At 45.2% G+C, this 22,288-nt stretch overlaps 1 protein-coding gene across 1 annotated transcript in view; it reads right to left on the reverse strand.

The window, feature by feature from the left end:
- The window catches only part of SUDS3 (SDS3 homolog, SIN3A corepressor complex component), a 34,695-nt gene extending 13,468 nt beyond the window's left edge, over window positions 1-21,227 (reverse strand). The window contains exons 1-9 of the mRNA XM_070628811.1: window positions 20,446-21,227; window positions 18,452-18,521; window positions 15,874-15,929; window positions 14,272-14,343; window positions 11,217-11,236; window positions 9,790-9,946; window positions 2,050-2,136; window positions 1,039-1,109; window positions 861-882 (exon numbers count right to left, since the gene is read on the reverse strand). Of these exons, the coding sequence (XP_070484912.1) occupies window positions 861-882; window positions 1,039-1,109; window positions 2,050-2,136; window positions 9,790-9,946; window positions 11,217-11,236; window positions 14,272-14,343; window positions 15,874-15,929; window positions 18,452-18,521; window positions 20,446-20,824 (934 nt within the window). The 5' untranslated portion in view covers window positions 20,825-21,227. The remainder of the gene's footprint in view (window positions 1-860; window positions 883-1,038; window positions 1,110-2,049; window positions 2,137-9,789; window positions 9,947-11,216; window positions 11,237-14,271; window positions 14,344-15,873; window positions 15,930-18,451; window positions 18,522-20,445) is intronic.
- Window positions 21,228-22,288: the final 1,061 nt, after the last annotated feature.

Below are 22,288 nucleotides of genomic sequence, written 5' to 3' on the forward strand. Positions count from 1 at the left end.
CTGGGAAAATCTCTTTAAATTTATAAAACTGAAGTCATTTCTAGAAATATTTACTACTAGGTAGAACAGGCCATCGGATATGTATGGAGTCAAGCTAATACAGTGCTAATAACTATGGTGGGTTCAGATGATCTAAATTCACACACTCATTCACACAACCCCCTTCCCCATCATGCCTTCAGAAACTGAGGACCTCTCTGTGGACCACAGAGGCTCTCAAGAGTAAATTATTTAGAGAAAGAAGAATCTTATTTTCTTCCACAAGACTTGGTGAGCAGAGGGATGTGTGAGTAATCACAGTGCTTAAAACAAAATGTTTTGCCAGTTCAAAACTCTATTTTGCAACCTAGCAGAGCACTGACTCTCAAGTGCTGCTCTGGAAAGAACCACCGTGGGCACTTGGCTGGGCTCTTCTATAAGCTGGGACTGGGAGCCGCCTGCAAGTCCTTTTCAGAGCCAGGCCACAAAAAGCCACCGGAACAGCAGTGCCTAGTACTTAACTCCCCAAAGCAAGTGATACTGAAAAATCCTTCTAGTTTCATTTTCAGAAAGGGATGTGTACTTAAATCTTATGCTTGATGCCTACACAGAAGGAAACCTTTACCAGCCAATCAATCAAATGTCTCTTTTACAATAAATCCTAAGGAAAAGGCAAAAAATAACTTTAACATAGCTGGGTTAAAAAAAAAATCAGGGGAGGGTGTACTTAAGGTTCCCCTCAGTTTTCATGATGGCTACCTTAGACAAACCATGAACATTTTATTCTTAAAAACTGCAACAATTCCGTGTCAGGTATGCGCAGGCTTTTCCAACAACGTGATATAAAGATTGCACAAATGCCCATAACATCATGCACTTACCTGGTCTCTTGGGCGACTTAAGCTGTAGGAAGAACAACAAAAAATCTTAGAGAAAATCATTTCAGATGCAACTTAAGATGTCAAATGTATCAAAATGATTTAACAACATGTGAACAAAGTAAAGCAGAAAACCGTAGCAAGCCTAAGCTTTGAAATAAATCAGAAAATCAAACTGTACCTTATTTAACGTTCTCAGATCCTCCATGATCTGTTCGTCTGTTAACAAATAGTTTAGCTGGGGTGCTGAGAGTTAAAGGAACGTGTCTGAAAAGCACGGCTCCCAAGCAAACAGAAATCAACAAAATGGTAATAGTATTTTAGAATTTACAAAGTGTGACTATGTTAGATGATGTTTTTACAATAGCCTGCCTCTTGGAAGTTTTTGATTCCCCTACTAAATGTCGTGGTGCCCAGGAATATAAAAGAATTCACATCCCCCATCTTACAAACTTCTGTGATGAGAAGGTGGAATGAGATTCATTAGGTAACGATAACAGCGGGAGTGCAGGACACAGTAACAGAACTTCACTCCGAATTTATGAAGTGCTCTTGTTCCAGAGATCTGAAGGCTTTCACACACACGTGGGCTAACTTCTCCCTAGTAACTGAAATCCTCAATTGTGAACATGAAGGGACCTGAAGTTTCCTGGTGCCCTTTCCTGGTGGTAGACAAATAACTGAACCATTTTGTGCAAAGAGCTATTCATTATCTCCTCAAGAGGAGAGAAACAAGCCATCCTCATGTCCCCTCTTCCCATTCCCATTTTTATGACAAAAGGGCTTTTTTACATTTGATTGAAATTTGCTTTAACACCATTAGGGATACAGATAACTGAGACACAAAGGCACATGTTACTGTCCTCATGTTACAGGGGAAAAATTAAGGCACATGAAATTTTCAGTTGCCCTTAAATCTCCAAGTGAATATTAAAACCAGGTTGAACTTAGAACACAAAGTACCTTTCCAAATAACCGTTCTCTGTAAATCCCTCCCACTAAACACAGCAGCCATAATGAAATGGTCATCCTCTATCTCACGGATAAATACCTCACATACGCTTTCCAATAAAATATAACAATGTCTGTAGGACAATGGCCATACATATTCTATCGAATGGATAAGCAAAGGATTCCAGTAGTCTTAAGAAAAAAGTGATTAAGGCTTGACACAAACGGATATCAGGAGCAGGTTTTCTCCTCTTGTCTGGGATGGGGACGGGATCATTTGGTCGCCTCCGCAACTTTCTGGTCATGATGGGTTTCACTTCCATAGAATCTGTGGCAAGAATGGAATGGGTAAATCTATCCAACTCCCACCTAAAGTCAATAAGATCTTCTCTAGTGTAAGAATATCCACCCCGCAGCCACCCAATCAGAACCGTTTTACTGGGGACGTTTGGTCCACACATGGCCCAAGCCAGACGCCCTCACCAAACTTCAGAGAGACAGTCTGTGCTTGGAGATTCAGACCGGCTGACCCAAGTGCACGTCCCCCTCAGAAGTGCAGCCCAGCCCTGCAGTCTACCACCGTAGCTGCTGCAGGCATCTCTCTGGCACCTAAAACCTGGGGATTTTCGTCCTCTCCCTTCAAAACAAGAGGCCACAGAGTGCTAGACTCTTGGGACTGGAAGAAACACTCGGATCATCTCAGTTGACTAATTCCTGCTGTTCCCACAGAGGGTGGGTGAACTGAAGCCCAGTGGTATAAAAGGCTCCTTTCAGGGCCATTGTGGCCTCAGTGCCAACATTTTTATATGAGCTCTTCATTTGCAACCTCAGAGTCTTTAGTTTATAACCTTCTGTAGCTACTTGACTATCAAGAATGATATAATAAAGGCCTCTTTTCATTCTTCTTGACGTCTCTCTGCAGTCTGACACTGTTGCTGACTGCCCTTGCCTTAAAAATCTCTCCTCCCCCAGCCACTGCCACACAAATCTCTCCTCTTGTCTTTATTTGCCTCCCTGGGGTCCTTTTCGCCAGCCTGCTCCTTAAATGCTGGTGATCTCTGAGGTCCAGTCACTTCTCAGGCCTGTATCCCAATGAATCTCCGACCACCAATTCCAGCTGCACCCACCCTTCTGAACGGCAAACTTTCCCCACGACACCATACACTCTCCAGGTTCCAAGTGAACTCGTTTCTTCTCCTTGTTTCAGCTCCCAAGGCTGCCTCTGCTCCTGCATCTCAGGGGCATCACATCTATCCATCCTTCCCACCAGAACCAAATCTGTCATCTGTGATGTGTCTTCCTTCCTCAGGCATCAAAGCCACGAGATAATGGCAGTTCCGCCTTTTAACTACCTCTCAATTCCACCCCCTCATCATCTCCTCACCTCCCTCAAAGTGATCTTCCAAAGACACAAATCACATCATTTTGCATATCACTCATTAAATATTTCAATGACTCACCATCTCTAGAGAATAAAGGCCAAGTCTCATTTCAGGTCTTCCTCACTTCTCCTTAACATGTATCCTGTGTGTGAGCTTTTTGCTGGTCTGTTACCCTAAGGCACTGATGTTTATGCCTTCAAGCCTTTGCACGCTGTCTTCTCTGCCTACCCTCCTCTCTTCATCCCGGCAAACTCCGTACACAACATCCTTTAAGAGTCAGCTCAACAGTCCCCCTTCTGTGACAGCTTCCACAGACAGTCCTGCCATCTTCCAACTACCCAGAGCACTTGTACAAACCTCTACTGCCAAGCGCCACCCCGTATGGGACATCTCCCCCAGCAGACGCTAGAATTCCACCCCAAGATGGAATCTGTCTCCACCCCAGCAACCAGTATAGTTCTGGCACACAGTAGGGGCTTCAGAGAGTTTCCTGCAGAATGACTAGATGGGGTCAGGCCTGTCAATTCATGACCATGCACACTAGCAGCAGAGCAGACGGCACAGCCTTATGGAACTCATATGTGGCCCTTCCACTATGGAAATGTGCGGGATCTGAGAGTATGTAATAAACATGCATACAAAGGCAAAAGACATTCCTGCATGTTGCTCTGAAGAAGAGAAATGGGCAATACTGATTTTCCCCCTCCGAAAGCAGTAAGAACCATAGACCTAATGAATATTCATAAAGGTGCACCTGGAAGCGGGGGGGGGGGGGGGGGGGTGGGGGGGGTGGGGGGGGCAGAAGGAAGTGGGGCAAACACATACCCACCCCTGGGAAAAGGCGGGGAGCCTTCTCTCTAAAAAGAAATCTCTTACCCTGGGCTGAGATGCCACCCTCCTCCAGTTACTCACTGGCCGGAGGCTCTGAACCCCTGCCGCAGCTGTGTGACCTAAGGCAGGCTACGTAAATAGCCCAGGTCTCAAGCTTCCTCACCCATAAAACGGAAGTATCAGTAATACTTCCCTCGCAGGCTGTTGGGAGGATCACGTGAGATGACACATGTAAAGCCCTCAACACAGTGCCTGGCATAACAGGAGCTCAATCAATGCCAGTTCTTATTATTCACCAGGAAGAGACTATACGAGGATCTTTTTAAAAGTCAAGGTGCAAACAGCTGAAACAGAAGTTACAAGTGATATCAACTGTGAGGGTTTGCAACATTCAGATCTAATTTGGAAAACAAAGTGTGAAGGGAGCTCACCAGCCCTTCACAGAGAAAGGGCACCAGAGAAAAAGCATCTAGCATGTGAACATTATGGAATGTTCTGTCCACCAAAGACAATGGCCGAGTGGCTGCCAAGTCTGGGGGGGTGGGCGGGCGGTGAGAAACATGATGGAAGCAAGCCAAGTACAGGTAGAGCTGAGAGGATCTGGGAACAACCCGGTCTAATCACGGCCAATACACTTGGAAAATCCTAACTGCATCATTCACACTCAGAAAATATAATCGAATTCTTCCTAGGAAATGGTGAAAATCAACGCATTTTATTAGCCTAGCCACAGCAATAATCTAGTCATTTTATCCAAAAGACTGCTTCAGCAGAAGGAAGGGGCTCTGAGGAAGCCTCCAAAGTTTGTTAGCATGTCCCCAACACCATCCAGGAGAGAGAGAGCAGTGCTGGCCGGTGGTCCCGGTGGAGGATGTGACTCGAGGGGAAGATGGACAAGTAAGCATCACACCCAAAACTACACAGTAAGATTATCTACTTCACTCACTTTGCCCCAATCCCAGGTTTGCCAGCTTGGCTTCTAAGGCAGATTCTTCACAGAGGGATGGGATATCCTGACCACCCGGGTCTGAGTCTTCCTGGAAGTTCCATTTCTCACTGGCAGCTCGACAGGCTGGCACTCTGAGTTTCTAACATTAGTATTCTGTGAATTTGGCCAGTAAGGGGCTCAATCTGGGTGCACTGACAAAAATCAAACTTCTGGAACTGAAACTCAGACCTTGGCAGTGGCAATCCTGGAGAAGGCACTTGAACAGGAAATCAGTCTTCCCCTCAGACATGGTGCGCCAGGAACAAAACCTCTCCAAATGGCTTAAATCAGAAAGCCTCTCTGATCCAGAGGACTCTTCACAGGTTCGCTTCAGTGGGGATACTATTTGCAGAATCTAACTGAACAGCAAACAATTAAATCAGAGGCAGGGGAGTACACATGACAAAAAGCACAGAAGAGGCCGCGAGACTAGATACACAACTCCTCTGTGAACCATCTCGTACAGAGGACCCTTAATAGTGTAAACCCTATTGCTGCGCTCACCAGAAGGCGAGCGTGAAGGGCCAAACCTGACCAATATAGGCACTCTCCCGGTAGCACTGGGTATGCCGGCTATGAAATGGGGGCGCAGGCCTAACGAGTGCTAGGCAGTCATTACAGCACCGCACAGAGCGACATTCCTGATAATATTAATTACCCGCAATTAACACACAATTACCATTTACTGGCTGGCCTTTTGTTCTGCACTTCTCTAGCCCTAGACTTTCACTCCAACAGCTCACCGGCCTCCAGTGTGCAAGTGCAATACAAGCTTCATTTTAAGATACTTTAACCATTAAGACAAACTCATACCTGTTTAGCTATTGAAAAACATCAGTTGCAGTGACTCAAAGGAGCATCCTTAAGAACAAGAATGTAAGTAGAAGAAAGAAAAGCCCCCACAAACATTGTGGCAGATTGGCACTTACCCCCAAACCAGGGTCAGTACAATACGGGGCTAGACTAGAGGCCCGGAGCAAACCCCAGCACACCCCGAGCCCCTCTCTAATGGGCGACAGGCTCCTCAACATCACAAACCAATGCTGCAGTGGCAACCATAAATGCCTGCCTGTAGGAGGTGGGAGGGAGGGCAATATAAGAATCGAGGTCACCTCAGGTCTTCAGTGGCCAAACCAGAGCAGGCATGAAGGGAGAAATCTCCATTAGGCCCAAGCTGCCCATAAGGCATGCGCGGCATTTAAAGAGTGACTTGATGGAGCCCTCCTCTGCACCCTCAACCACTTACATAGCCTGGATCCTGCAATGGCAGTATTGGGGACAAGCCTGCTCCAACCAAAAACCAAGTCAAGGCTTCCATTGTCCCCCTCCAGATATTTGTGCGGCACTGCTCCTCCTATTCTTGACTTACACAGTTCCCTGCTCATTGACATGTTACATATTGTGTGAAACCACTGCTACATCAGGACAACCACATACACATTTTAAAGGTTTCATAATCAGTAAAAACGAGCCTTACAAATCTTTACCTTCATTTAGGAGCCCTAACTCTCGACACCACCTCACGTTGAGGAAGACATGGAAGCTGTGTCAGTCTTGTAATAGAACACAAGGCCCTTGGGGATAGACCTCACCTATTAGCCTCATTTGGTGAACTACTTAGAACCACATGAATCCACTGTATATGCAGAGAGTCTGTATAACGTGGTAGTTAAAAGAACACGCTTGGAATCAATTCGGGCTTAACTACAATCTCACTGGGGCACTCTGAGCACACAGCTCCGTTCCTCTCAGCCTGCTTTGCCAAGCCAAGTCAAAGGGAATTGCAGGAACCGAATGAGGTTACAACTTCTCAATCCCTAACTGTTACTCTGCATGCCAGGCACTCTTCAAAGCATCTTATAGACGTTATCTCAGCTGATCTTTACACCAACTCTGCACAGCAGGTTCTATCATCTCCTGGCCAAATGAGAAAACCCCACCACAGAACTAAGTTCATGACAGGGCTAGGATTCATCTACAAGTGTCAGCCTGTAGAGGCAGCTTTAATATTTTTATACAATACCTGGCTCAACGTATAAGTACTCAGGAAACAGAGCTTCTATTCTGATAGTGTAATGACTCATGGCTCCAGTTATGAATCTAGTATCTTCTAATGGAAACTCACAGGCTTTACTGAGGTCATGAGTAACTTCCATAGGGGCCTGAGGGTTGGAAGATACCCCTACTGAGGCAAGAACTTACAAAAGAAAATGAAGTGGCAATTAGTGGGCTGTTGGAAGAACGGAGAAAAGGCAGCTGTCCGAAAGATAGGAAGAGGACAAACAAATTAAAAATGATAAAGCTCTCCACATTTTAAAGCTCATTAAGTTCTCACTGATTACTGAGTTACTTATAAGCTTGGCCTCAACTCCAGAGGACACTCAGATAATTCTACCTATAACCTCACTACTCAAAGTGTGGTCTGACTGGCAGCACCGGCAGCCTCTGGGAGGTGGTCAGAAATACAGGCTCTTGGTCTCCACTCCAGACCCACAAACCAGAATCTGCATTTTATCAAGAGTCTCATACACACATTCAAGTTGGAGAAGCACTGACCTACACTTATCCTAGGTTCTTCAGCGACAGTACCACATCTTTCTGCCTACAAAACCCAGTTGTCCTAAGTTCTCCACCAGAGGTCAGGGGGGTAGAGAGAACACCCACTAATTCCCATGGAGGTCTGTAAATGCTTTCAGTCCTGTTCAGACAGAGCAGATCACTGGTTACACCTGTTTCCAATAGGTTATTTGCTCTAAGCTGCTCATCAGCCTCTCATTCCACCTTGGTTTTCAACAGATCTTCATATTGAACCAGAAAAGGAGAGTTTAAGAAATATCTTTTCTGGGCAGAGGTAGGCAGCATGACATTGGGCATCAATCCACAAAGGTGAAATAAGTCACTCAGAGAGAGGAATGAAAACAGGCCTTAAATCCAGCACCATAGCAGCGCCATCTGTGGAAATGCTAATTACCCTTCGAGCTCCAGTGCCTTTTCTTCCCACACTCTATCATTACCCTGGCAGCGCTTTCCATACCAAGGGTACCAAACGGCTTGAGGAAGGACATCGGTACCTTTAATGCCCATGGCTAGCTCTAAGCACTTTGTAATCTATTTTACTGCATTACAAATGACTTCCCCACGTTTATTTGTCTTTTCTACACTGGCACGCTCAGCCTCAAATCACCAGGGATGCCTCCTGCCCCAGTTAAAACTGCCTGGCCAAACAATGTCTATCACTTGTCAACAACTAGGATGCCAAACCACAGGTAAGGGGATGCTATACTTCCCTGCAGATGGAAAGGGAGCAGTCATCAACTGACAATATTTCCCCCAGCCTAATGAAGGCTCCTCAACATCTGGTGGCTCTAGCAGAGAGCGATGAGGCATCAATGCCAGCCACAGCCACTGTCAAAGAAAACGGTGTGCAGCTCAGAAAACAGGCAGGCAGACTGGTACCGGACAAGGTACCACAGCACTCACAGTCTAATTAAAAAAGGATTTCAACAAGAAGAAGATGGTGCTGTCCGAAGATGCTATCTTAGCATGCATTCTCACCCAAAAAACGTTTCTTAGCCTCTTTCAGAGGCCTTCAAGGAATTAACTCATTTTGCCAAGTCTTTCAATGAGGAAGCTAACAGAGGAGAGATTTTTCAAGAGTCAGACTCTCACTTTAGACATAAGCACATTCTCACTGGTGTATCATGGGGATCGGGGCCAGAAGTGTGTGTGAACTGGAGAGCCACATTGGTTCACAGCACCAGAAACACAGTTCTTAACTGCTACTTTCAGTTTCAAAGTCAACCCCAAGGACTTACATGAAAACAATGAGTTTCCTACGGACGCCTGCTAAGTCAGACGCACCAGAGCCCCAGCACCTTCAGAATACGATTACAAAAGTTAAATTTTGGGGTGTGCAGAAAGCACGCCACTTACACAGCCAAGTGACAAACTCACCACTGACTTTCCTTGCTGTATTTGCTGATGGAAATTTTACCAAGCACCAAAATAGCTAGTTCAAGCCAATTCCCGCCCTGTATCCTTCTAGGATTCATCAGTCTACATATGGCAACAGACGGCCCATACTGCTTCTCCCTACAACCCACTGAGTTCCCATATGCGCGTTACTAAATCCTAGAAGGCCAAGGGAGGGATTGGCTCTGAGTCTAATGTAACTTTACTACCTTTACAGGAAGAGTTCAGTTCAGCTACCCCTGCTGAAACTGTATCCACTCTTTCTGAAATGTTCCCAGTAACGGTTGGGAGAAAGGATCTAACAGAGCAGATGACACGGCTAAAAGCCTTTGTTCTCACATCTAGGTCAAAGGAAGACAATGTCTTTTCTGTAATTAAGGCAGACTAAAAAAAGCAAAGCAGAGGGACTCCCAGCACCACAGAGGGACCTGGGTAATTTGTGAATGTAAACCAAGACACGAATGGCAGCTGACCCAGGAATTACAGCATAAGCCAAAGGCTGCAGTTACCATTAAAGGTCTACCATTTATTGAACACCTGTTGTTTGAGCACTACACTAGGCACTCATATTTCTAACCACAATCCTGTGAAACAGGGTACGACCAGCCCCATTTTACAGACAGGGAAACAGGTTCAGAACGGTTTAGCAGCTTCACTAAAGTCACACAGCCAATGCAAGATGGAGCTAGAACTCTGACCTGTCATATGAAAGCCCACTATCCCTTCAGCTTGCTCTGCTCTGATGAGACAGGAGTAACTGGAATGCCCCTCCAGGGCCCCCAGGATCCTGCTCCTGGTGCTTACATACCTCCAGTCAGTTCCATTGTGAGCTTTTCATTTTCAATCATTTTCTTCTTTTCTTCTAGCTCAGCAATCAGGTTCTCTTTCAGCTCAACCTTCTTGTCTTCAAATTCTTTCACTGCTGCCTTCTTTTCTTTAATGTAATTTCTTTCCACTTGTTCAGTCTGAGAGAAAGAGAAATAGAGGCTAGAGTACCTGGCCCTGGAAGTCAGGGCTCCAACTCGAGGTCTGGCTCCACACTCGAGCAAAGAAAATACCTTTACTAGAAATATGAGAAACAGCTGCACTCACACACACACCTGCAGAAAGAGGGTGGCAGGGAACAAGTTTCCCAAGGAAGGCATAAAATCGAACCACACCCCTTCCGCTCGTTTCTATGAGCGTGCTTCACTTGCTATTCAGGTATTTCCTTTCTTCCACATCTTATATTTTATGGCTTGTATGTTAAAATAGAACATAAATGTCTCAAAGATAGTAAATAAACCCTTTTAAGGACACAATGTAGAAGGAAGATAGTACATTCCAGATGAAATATCTATATTCAAAATTAATTACAGAATACTGAGTCAAGATAGCATGAGTTACCTTATTTTTCGATACTTACAACTAGATCAACTAGAGTAGAAGACCATTTATTAGGTGCCTGAACCCCAAAGGACTCAAACATTGAAATTATACTAAAGAAATGTGTAAGCTTCCATTTTCTAAATCTCACCAGTGCATTAAGTGAAGAACAAGGGGGCTTACAGTGTCTATGGCTGTGCACGTGATCCTTCAGCCTGTGACTATGTACATTGCACTGACTTCACTAATAAAATGGTTTCCAATAATGTGGCTCTGATAAACCATGACTGTCTCACACTCATGCACAGCTCTGCTAAACTCATGACCCCCTACACACACCCCGACACTAGCCACCCAGGAGCAGTACATCATTCACGATTCAGGCCCTTATCTCTCTACCAAAGCACTGTGCCTCACACAGAACCAGCTCTTAGACGTTTGAATGAAAGGAAAAATTTTAAATCCATCTCTCCTAGTGACCCAGAGAGCTTTAGCTGTCAAACTGAACGGCTGAGCCAATTCAGAGACTGGGCTGCTTTAAGGACCAATGTAAGAAATTATTAGGGCTTTATAATTCAGACATACTCCCAAATGGCTTTAACATGAGACAAAAGTCAACAAGAAAGCAGTGAGGGGTGAGTATCCCTTAATCCCCTGCAACAAGCAGAGGCTGCCCAACCAACAAATGAACAGACAGAAGTTCTGAATTGAGACCAAAAGTCCTTTGGTCAAAGAGAACAGTGACGAAGGCTTCCAGCTGGGGGCTTCCCAACTATCTATGTGGAGATAGGAGGAAGGGCCACCGGATTGGGAGAGAAAGACTCCAGTCCCAGAAAGAGCCCGCAAACCCAGAAGATCCATGGTACTTACTTCCAGCTGCAGGAAGAGTTCTGAAAGAGATAAAATGTGCAATTAGACTCGCTAGGCTCTGTCACCTTTCTAGACAGTGATGTTAGGACTCATTTAGAAGTAGTGATTGCTTTCTGAAAGCACGGTTACACAGAGCAAATGCTTTCATCAGTAAAGTGTTGATATACATGAAGGGGAAGGATGCAGGAAGTTCTAGTGTCTAGTTCAAATTTGGCCCTGAACAGAATCGTCTCTGGCAGTTCTGCCCAAGGGCAAAAACAATCAGCAGGAACCGCACTACCTCGGCAAAATAAAAACAAAAGTTATCCCTTCTTTCAGTCAGTACATACTGTCCAATGGTCCTACAGGGCAGGATGGGTCACGAAGAAACAATGCAATTACTCCAGAAGGAGAGTCAACACTGACGTTTTTAAAGCACTGAGTGAAGGCCCGTGTGGTAAGGAAGGACACCTCCTGAGAATTCAGGGGACAGAGGTCCCGAGCCCTCCTAGGCTTTCCTCTCAGGCCACCAAGCTTCTCCTCGTGCCCATGCCTCCACCAGCAACACTCTCTGGTCTCTCTCACTGCACTTCAGATCTAATGCAGCCTCCTCCATGAGGCCTTCCCGGAAGACCCTTCACTCACCAACCCCCATGCAGACACCTGAAAGCATCCACCCTCCAGTACTCAACAGATGCTTCGGCACCCACCATGCGCCAGGCGATGAGCACCCGCTTACCCAGCAGCTCCCTCCACCACTTGATTATGGCCCTTCTACAAACCCGGTACTTGTAACAAAACCGGGCTGTGGTTTCTAATCTTTCCTAGGTGACAGCAGGGCTGCTGCACACAGTCCACAAAGATTGTTGGTGGACCACTAACTTCACTGTTCACATTTTACCATGGTCTCCTTTGCAAATCTGATAAATCCTATGGATCCATTCCCCATCAAAAAGCACATATGCACATTCACACACACTTCATAAAATTCTAAGAGTGTCAGGGACTCCAGATTAAGAATCCAAGTGTCAATTAACAGTTCAACGGGAAAATTAATTGAGAAAAGGGACAAGCCACTCTATTTTCTAAGCCCACAGAAGCCCTGATCATTCTGGCACTGGGAATAACTGGGCACACGAGCCCAAGCACACTAGCCCAACATGCTCACTCTTATGCTTGCTTCAGACTTGTACCACGCACGAATGGGCTGGACATCTGAAGTTTGCGCCACTCTGAGAAATCACACCTGCACCAACAAGTGAAACCGACAACTAACCCTTCGAGTTGGTGGAGGTTGTTTTGTTAAAGCAGCAAGACACCAGACACGACTAAGGCAGGTGAGCTATTTCTGCACAGAATGTGCTTTTTAAAGCTCAAGACATGACTGATTTAGGACCGCATCTGCATTTTTACCAGGGAGAGGGAGAAATGTTTATGGATGAACACAGGAGAACAGAGCTGAGAGTGGAATTAAGAAAAACAAGTCAGGGACTGGACCCGTGGCACAGCGGTTAAGTGCGCACGTTCTGCTTCTCGGTGGCCCAGGGTTCGCCAGTTCGGATCCCGGGTGCAGACACGGCACACCATGCTGTAGTAGGCGTCCCACATATAAAGCAGAGGAAGATGGGCACGGATGCTAGCTCAGGGCCAGGGTTCCTCAGCAAAAAGAGGAGGACTGGCAGTAGGTAGCTCAGGGCTAATCTTCCTCAAAAAAAAAAAAAAAAAAGAAAAGCAAGTCAATACTCACCTGCAGTTCTAGCTTAAGAAAAATGGTTCACATCAATTTTCTTTCCTTACTTACATCTTAAACCAGTTCCATGAGGTATCAGTATTCCCCTCTACAGATGGGGAAACTGAGGCTCCAAGAGCATGTAACTTGCTTAAAAGCACGAGACCTAAAGTGATGGGAGGAAGACCTAACCCTAGGACCGCACCCTTCATGGCGCCACCTCCTTTCCCTGCTAAAAGGACACTCCAGGAAGATGGGTGAGGATTTCCCAGATGTCCCAAGGAGATGCCTCAGGAACTCAGAGCTGAGTGGGGGGTCACCACAGGGGCAGGCGGGACGTGGATGGGCAGAAGGCTGACGGCTGTATCTCCATTTTCCTAGCGCCCGCCACACCTTTCAGCTCCTTTTCTATCTACTGGAGTAACTGGACATCTACTCAGTGGGGAAGAGAAGGAAGGGTTGCATCGACAGAAAGTTGGAGTCACTGGACCAGAAAGCAAGATGACAGCAGCCTCCAACCCCATTTTAAAAGCCAACATTACTTCTGCCACAGCAGGAACATGCACCACGCTGGCACTCAAAATGCTGGCTGATGAAGAGCTTCAAAATTTAACACAACAGATTTCCTGTAAGCACAGGAATCTGTGTTTAATCTGTGTTTATACACTTTCAACTGTCATGACATCTTACTTTCTGCAGGATTCTTTATTTAACTCACAATGTTCCTTAATTTTACACATTTAGATATCTTTTGTCAATGGAACAGTGAGTTTCCTAAAGTCAAGGACAATGTGTTACACACTTTATATCACTCACAGAGTTTACATGTAGCAGATGCTCAACAAATCTTTGCTGAACGAATACATTTACTGTGTACAACAGACCAAAAGCATCCTCTTATTCTTTAAGTGCTTATAATACAATATTTGAGGGAAAAAACATGAGGACACCCTTTCCTCCCAGAGCACAAAATACCAGAAGAAGCAAACTTAAAAAATAGGCGTGAAACAACCTACAATCCTTTTCCACGTCGCCTCCTCTGATGGCCCACTAAGCCAGCCATGCAGACATCATAAAGATGTGCAAGACCTCTCTTGGGGCACCAGGGAGCACAACCCGACTGCCAGGAGGCACCACTAATAACCTCAACTACAGGCCCCTCACTGGCCACTGGAAAACACATGAACTAGTCTGACATAACTGCAGCTCTCTTCCCCAAAACTTTCCCCGCAATGGGATAGCCGAGATACATTTTGGAGAACAGCTCTTATGGCCACATTACATCAATGATCAGCAAAAGGAGGAAAGTGTGAAGGTGATTTTTTTCCATTTAACCTAGAGGCTTACCTGCATTTCGTATTCTCTCTCTGTACTGTTGATCTAGTTTTTTCATCCTTTTCTGATATTCCTGTAATGTACCTGATATTGAGATTTACAAAATAAAAAGTTACTGTGAAGACCAATCTGCTCCACATTTTGGTTCCCAAAATTATTTCCTAGCACCACCAATGACTGTTTTAGTAACATGACAGTAAAACACAAACCAAGGAAAGGCATACACAGAGCCAGCTGGACTCTGGTTCTCAACCAAGGCACTCAGCAGACATCACCCCACGTGGACTAAACTCTCCAGCAAGTGAAGGGGAGAAAGGCGCAGGCATCCCCAAGGGAGTCTGACTCCTTGCTGCTACAGTTTGAGTCAACAGGCCTCCCTTTCCAGGAAAAAGCTCCTTCTCCTTCAGTAACGTCCAGATGAACGCCATCTAGCAGAACTTTCTCTGTAACGGTGGAAACGTTCTACATTGCACTGTCTAATATGGTAGCCACTAGTCCCATGTGGCTATTGAGCAGGTAAAATGCGGCTAGTGCAACTGAGGACCTAAAGTTATTAATTTAATTAAATTTAAATAGCCGCACATGGCTAGTGACAATACTCAACAGCTCAGTTACAGATTCTTACCAAATCTCTACTCATTTCACTGCTCCTCCCCAAAGCAGCTAATTATGAAGGTCCCACTAGAAGAAGCATTTCTTGATCATAATGCTTTAATAGGATATATTAATGGTATCTTTTTCAAAATCCCTCACCCAGCCTTGCCAGGCATGCCTTAAAGACTTGCTAGAGTGGAATATATTTCTTCCTCTGGCAACACTTTCATTATCATGGAAAGAAAAAATAAAACTCAAACAAAGGTATGTGATGGCAACTCATGGGAACATTTTCCACTATTAAGCAGAAATCAATATTAAGATGGGCTAGTCCAAGCAATAAAAGTACCTAGTGGAAAAGCAGTTTCACTGAGAAGGGGACTCCAGAAAATGAAACCCAAGAGCTAATGGCAGCAGCTAACGGTCCCTGAGTTCTCATAGTGTGCCTGACAGTGCTAGTCACTCCTCATGCATAACCTCACCTTTCATTTTCTTCATTTCAAAGATGAGAAAACAAATTAAGCAAGAGAAAGAGGTGTGCCCAACGTCCAATTTCTAGAAAGTAGTGAAGTTGGGATTCAAACCAGTGATGGGACTGGAGAGCCCATGCTCTTCACCTCCACGCTGAACTACCTTTAGTGGGAAACATGTGACAAGACACAATCCACTTTTAGTTTACCAAGCGAAAAAGAAGATAGTGAAGAAAACCCACAGGTCACTACCATTTAGTTTGGAAAGAACAGTACCATCTTATTTATTCTCTGGTAACAACATCTCTCCTAAAAATGGCTAGCATTAGGCACAGCAGTCTTCAGTTCATGCTCTACAGAGGCCCTAAGTGAGATTTCAAAAAAGTTTGAAAATCGCCCCTTTACTGACAGAAGATAGCAAAATGTGTACTGGACAGCTAAAATCATCCAGACCAAATTTTAAGACACTCCCACAGAGAAGTGAAATACACAGATTTCAAAGGTTTGCAACATGAAGAAGTCTTTAGAAATAATTAAATCACACACCAACCTTCCTGAAGTTGCTGCAACTGTCTCTTGAGAGAAGCCAGTTTATCCTGATACATCCTGTAAAAAAGGGAAAGCCACACTCAAAGAAATAACCTTAATAATTCCAAAAGAACCCACACACAGGAACTACCTGGGTTGTTATGGGAATGTCACTGACGTTCTTCATGGAGTGAGAAAATCAAAGTCCGCTGGCGGGTTTAAAATGGACGAGCAGCTAAAGGGATCAGAAATGGACAAGAATTTTGTGTTTTCAAATCATATTCTAATTTTGTAGATTCTCCTGTGTTACTCGACCTTTAGAGAATCAGTCTGAAATCTACAAATATGAAGATACGCATATTTTAATAAGTGACAGTAATAAACAGAATTAGGCAAAGAACACAAAGAAAAATTGAAAGTGTGATGCCATTTCCTTCCAGATTTAGAAGCATAAGTAACATATACAAGAAAACGTAGAAAGGCATTAAACACAGCTCTTACATCAACTCTACAATTAGATTATAAGTTCCAAAGCCGTAAGATTACGCCTTCAGCACGATTTTTATATAGATAGCATAGCTGTGTAAGCACCAAGTTAATAAACCTTCATGTCAGTTTTAAAAGCACTATTCTTTCAGGATCAGAGAAATGACAATAATTCAGTGAAAGTTAAAATGCAGGATTTATTTGCAGTCCCAGCTGGATAAGAACACACAGCACACACAAAGCCAAAGGATCTGGCATGTTGTTCTTTTCCCCCGACACGAAATGGATCATAGGCAATTATACACTCTGCCAAGTCTGTCTGAACGGTGGATTCCACACATAAATCACATTTCAGTAGTATTTTTGCTTCTACCTGAAAAACACCCCCAATCTCACAGTGACAGAAACAAGATTTGGAATGTGCAAGAACACCATCCAACAGAGAACAGACACAATAGCCTTTGGATTGCTCAAGTAAGGGCCTCAAATACACCCCACCTATCTACAGGTTGAGGAAAGAGGAGGTGGAATCTGAGAATTACCCAGATGGTCTTTTAGGGAGAATTCTGATGCGCTCTCTATGCTCACTTTGAATTACACAAGGCATTCAATTTTAATAAAAATTATTTTCTATACTATCAAATATTAAGGAGGCACATTCAATTAAAAGATTGTCTTAAAAGAATGCTTAACCATGGGGCCAGCCCCGTCGCCTAGTGGTTAAGTTCAGCAAGCTCCACTGTGGCAGCCTGGCTTCAGTTTGCCAGTGCAGACCTACACCACTTGTTGGTAGCCATGCTGTGGTGGTGACCCACATACAAAACAGAGGAAGACTGGCATAGATGTTAGCTCAGGGTGAATCTTCTTCAAGCAAAAAGAGGAAGACTAGCACAGACGTTAGTCAGGGTAAATCTTCCTCAAGCAAAAAGAGGAACATTGGCAACAGATGTTAGCTCAGGGTGACTCTTCCTCAGCAAAAAAAAAAAAAAAAAGCTTAAACATATCAAGTACAGGAAAGGGAACAGATGTGTAAACTGCTCACAAGAAGTATTTGGAACACAGTGTGTTAAATTTCCCACCACAGTGAGTGTGCCAGACAACACCTTTGAATTCAGTCTGTCTTCAAAATGAAATATTAACAGATTGAAGAAGGAAACAAACAAAAATTCAGATTCTTTGAGATCACATACAGGGTAAAAGAATAGGTATGTGAAAATACATCTCAAATGGGTTAAGGTCAATGGGTAAAAAGCCTGAAGAGAATAAAAGTAAAATAAAAAGCAAGCAGTTTCAGGGATGAGGCTGTGAGAAAAACCACATGAATTATTAAAGTAATCCTTCTTTATTCAGCACTGATCAGACTTAGCTGAATTATCCCTTTGGGTTCCAAAGCTTGAAAAGGATGACAGAATCCAGAGGATGGTCACAAAACATTTGCAAATATCTATAAAGAAAGGAATGTGGATCTTCTAGTTTAAAGACAAAGAATCTGAAAAATCAAATCAAGATCCTCAAAATACATTCAATAAACACTTACTGGATATATTTTATACTGTCCTGCATCTGTGTTTACAATAAAAGTGAATGGTTTTAATTTCCCTGGGCATATTTCGTTGCGACTCTGTTGAAGACAACGGGAAGGCTTGGGTGTGGATGTGGGGTAAGCAGCAAGGACACCGGAGCAGGAGTCAGGAGCCCTGCTCTCCGGCCCTGGCCTCCCTGAGCTCTCTGACACCCAGCACACCTTCTAGCAGGCAGTCGTGGTTGGTGGGGTCAAGCCCATCTGAGAACCCAGCAGCTGTGAGACACCAGTTACCCTCTCTGAACAATGGTTTTCACATCTAAAAAAAAAAAAATGAAGAAATGGAAAACAGTTCTCTCCTATAATATGGGCTTATTCCCCGGCATCATTTCCCTCGAGGTTCTTACTAGCCTACCCTCAAAAGATTCTTGTAACAGGAAGACTGATTAAATGTGACAAATCTAAAGGGGTAATCGCACAAACATCCATGGTCTTTGGAAGCACTAAGGTCAAAACCACGCACGCAAGGTCACTATAAAGATTTCCTTGTCAATTCTGTATTCCAAAAAAGAAATATGAAAATCCTACTCACTGTTCCTTCATTTCTACATAGTCTTCCTCGTCATGCTTTGCCAGGTCAGTTTCACTAGCATCCTCAGTGTCTAAGTAAAATTGGGGAAGAAAAGCTTGTTAAAATCATAATTCAGAGGTGGTATCATCTGACACAATGACACTTACTTCTGTAAACTGAACTTCTACTCACTGCCGGCCTGTGTGAAACCATCAACCAAAAATATGACATACGGTTACGTTAGAAAAGAAAATTCCATTTCCAACTTACACACAGCCAGATTTATGCAAACAGCTTGCCATTTTCTGAAGTGCAGCCATAGAACAGTGTGTATCAGACAGAGGCAGTCATGGTCAAGGCTGCTACTTCTGCAGAACCAACGCTGGCAGTTCAGGGACAGGAGATGTGGGTGTTAAGACTGGAAAACTACAGGCAGCCAAGCCTTGCTCACTACTCAAAAAAAATCTGATATGTACATTCCCTCCTGGCAGCTGCCCAGTTTGACTCCCTTAACAGATTTTACATCACATATATACAAAGGAGAAGCCAAACCAACTAACTGAACTCTGATAACCGAAACATTTCCAAAGTTACAACTGAAGGGAGAAGGCAGGAGACAAGAAGAACAAACAGAAACTGTTTCAGAACATTTTAAACACTATTCTCAGAATAGGCAAATGGCCAGTGTGTCTACATAATTTCAACAGCCCTACTTGAGGGGAAAAAATCAACTTTGGCTTCACCGCTCCCCCTTGTGGGCAGTAAAAGCAGCGCAAGTGATTCCTATTGAAAATCTCTGGTTAAACCTTGTTTTCAAACGTTGTTTAACCAAATGCAATCAGTTCCTTTCAACTTTACGTCTGCATTTGCAGCTGTCTTTCTAAAGGCTGCTGCAGATCCCATTTCTCCACAAACCCTTCTTCTCTCCTTCAGGGAAGAAACCTTCATTGAGTTCCTGTCATATGCCAGCCAGTCACAGTACCCGGCACTCGAGGAACCGGGATGAATGAAACATACTCCTCATTCCAGGCAGCTGGTCCAGCTTCCGCTCCACAGCCCTATTTGGGGCCAGAATATTCCATCCATATATTGGCCTCTCTTTCGTCTCTTCTTTTTTCTCTCGTCCTTTTCTGTTTCTTCACCTTTCTCGGCCTGCAGACAGCTCCTTCCTCAATCCCTCAAAAAGAGCGTCCCTCACACTTTCCAAACTGTAAAGCCCAGCCGGCAAAGCCAGGCTCTGCGAGGCAGTAACATAATATTAAGAGCACCGAACTGAAAACACAACACCTGGGCATCATTAAGCAAATCCCTATCTCCTAAACCTGTTTCCTCAACGTGAAAACATCTACTGAGTATTTACTGGGTACCAGGCCAAGTACTTATGCTCATCTCATTTACTCCTTAGACCTACCTAGGAAGGAGGTACTACCAACGGCTCCATTACAGTTGGGGAAACTGAGGCTCGGGAGCTTAACTTGTCTAACGTCACAAGGCTGGGTTAAGTGAGCCAAATTTAGACCGAATTTGATCCGGCTGATTCCAGGCCCCATTCTTTTAACCAACGTGCACCCTCAATCCTGCGCCGCACTGCCCAAAGCAAGGCTGGCTGAAGCATTTCCCCGGGGTGGGAGGGAGCAACTTGGGAACCAGGAAGCCAAACTGGGATTTGCTCTGAGCCTCTCAGGAACTAAAGAGAAGGAGTACTCAGTGCACTCAGTGGACGGCTTTCTCATTCCACCCAGTGAACACCTGAGGTTCCACCAGACTGTTGGGGGGAGCGAGGTAAGATCTTAAAGGGACCTGCAGCTCTGAGAACAGCTAAGTCCCTTCTCCCCATAACTGTGGGGGACAACGTACCCACGGCTTCTCCTTACTTCCTGGAGCCGCGCTCCTCGCAGCTGCCCCTCCACCGACCCCAAACCCCAGAGGTCGCCCCGCCCCTCTCCCATGCAGCCCCACCCCCTCCCAGAGCGGTCCCACCCCCGCCTCGGCTGCCCAGCGGGCCAACGACGCACCTTCGTCGGACTCGCGGCCCCGGCAGCTGCGCTCGTCCTCCTCGGCGCTCTCCAGCTCCTCGTCCTCCTCAGGGTAGTACTCCGCGGCCGGCGGCGCTCCGGCCGGGGCCGGGGCCGGAGCCAACAGCCCCGCCGCACTCATGTCGCCCCTGACCGCAGCTGAGCGTCCCGCCGGGCGACCGCGGCCACCCGCCCTGCGGACCCGACGTCCGCCTAGCAGCGCCCGAGGGAGCCGCCAACTCGAAGAGCGGGAGCCGCGGCGACCCCTTCCCCTGCTCCGCCAAGCTCCGCCCCTCGCGCCCGCGCTCGGCAACGGGGGCCTCGCGCCGGCGGCCACTTCCGGGTCGCGAGCTGCCCGAGGACCGCCTGACTCCGCCATCCTAAAGGGAGTAGAGAGGCCGCCGGACGTCCCCTTCGCCTTAACTCCAGCCCCTTCATGGTCGTCTTAAAATCCTCCTCGGGTGGTGGGAAGGGGCGGAGGCAGGATCTCTAGAATTAGGCAAATCCTTGGGCAGGCTTGGCCGCGGCCAGGACCCCGAAGCGCAGAGGCGACTTCCGGCAACAGCCGCCAGGCGGCGCCTGGAGCCAGAACTAAAGCGAGGATCGTTAGCGACCTGAGAAGCGGAGGGTTTGAAAGGCTCCCGGCAGGTGGAAGTGTCTCTTCTTTAATTTAAACGGGTGAACGACATGAACCATCCCCTTTATAGGTCGGGAAACCCAGACATCTAGAGTTTGCGTGATCATCTCGAAGAAAAGGAGCCGGCTCCTCCCCTAATTGGAGTTTTATTAAAAACTAAAAGACGAGGATGCTAATATTCCATTCTGGGGTCAGCACAACGGTATTTCTCCCTTCGGTGGAAGTCCTTTCTGTTTGTAGAGGTTTACTCAATAAGGTGTTCTCCCTATCCTACAGATGAGAAAAGACCTGTCGCTTGCCTTAAAAATGGTAGCATTCAATCTGCCATGTTTAGAGTCTCAGACCCAGGCCCTCATATTTCTTAGACTATTAAGTTTTTAAAAGGTGGTTTTGCCCAATCCAATAACTTGCTAATCAACTGTCAACTGAGCGAGTGAAACATTTGTCTACAGGAAGTTAATTAGGCTAATGTAAGGAAGGTGCTATGTGGAAATTTAGAAAACGAGAACTGAATATCTGCATGAATTAATTCGTGTGATTTCCTCTGAGTAGAAGGGGACACAGTGTTATAAGCTTTGCTTAATGAACACGTTTAGGGTGTCCTTTGTCCAGTTGTGTGTAACAAGGGAAAGGGCCCAGAGATGTTTAACGGTTTGTCCAAAGTAACCCTACTCTTTTTGTTGCACCCAAGTCTCCACAGAAAAAGTAACTTACAAGTAGACAGATATAAAAGCCGGGGTGGAACCTAATATTCTGATTCTCAGATCCTTCGTGCCCAAATTTATCTCTGAATTGGCCCCCATAGAGTCTAATGAAAGTGAAAAAATTTATGCTCATCACATTTAACATCTCTGATTTTTTACTTTAATTAAAATCTTGGCTCTATTTGTGAAGGGTTTTTCCTCCCACCAAAAGTCAAGAATTTCCAGAATGGAATGCTCCAGTGTCTTTCCAGGAGTTCAGAGATCTTCTGAAGCTCCTTCTAAATAAGAGTCATTCTCAAGGTTCACTGTGGACCCACCATCTATATTTAAACTAAGATTTCAGAACTGTCTCTTGTCCAAAAGATGAAGTCATTTTCTTTTCTTATGCTGTTAGATCACATATAAATTATCTGTAATCAACTATATTGAGCAACTGAGTTGCTATCAGTAGCAATAATCATAGACCAGAAAAGGCAGCAACATTTTAGAAATTAGAGTTCGT

Source organism: Equus przewalskii, chromosome 7, assembly GCF_037783145.1.
Source record: "Equus przewalskii isolate Varuska chromosome 7, EquPr2, whole genome shotgun sequence".
Classification (NCBI taxonomy): Eukaryota; Metazoa; Chordata; class Mammalia; order Perissodactyla; family Equidae; genus Equus; species Equus przewalskii.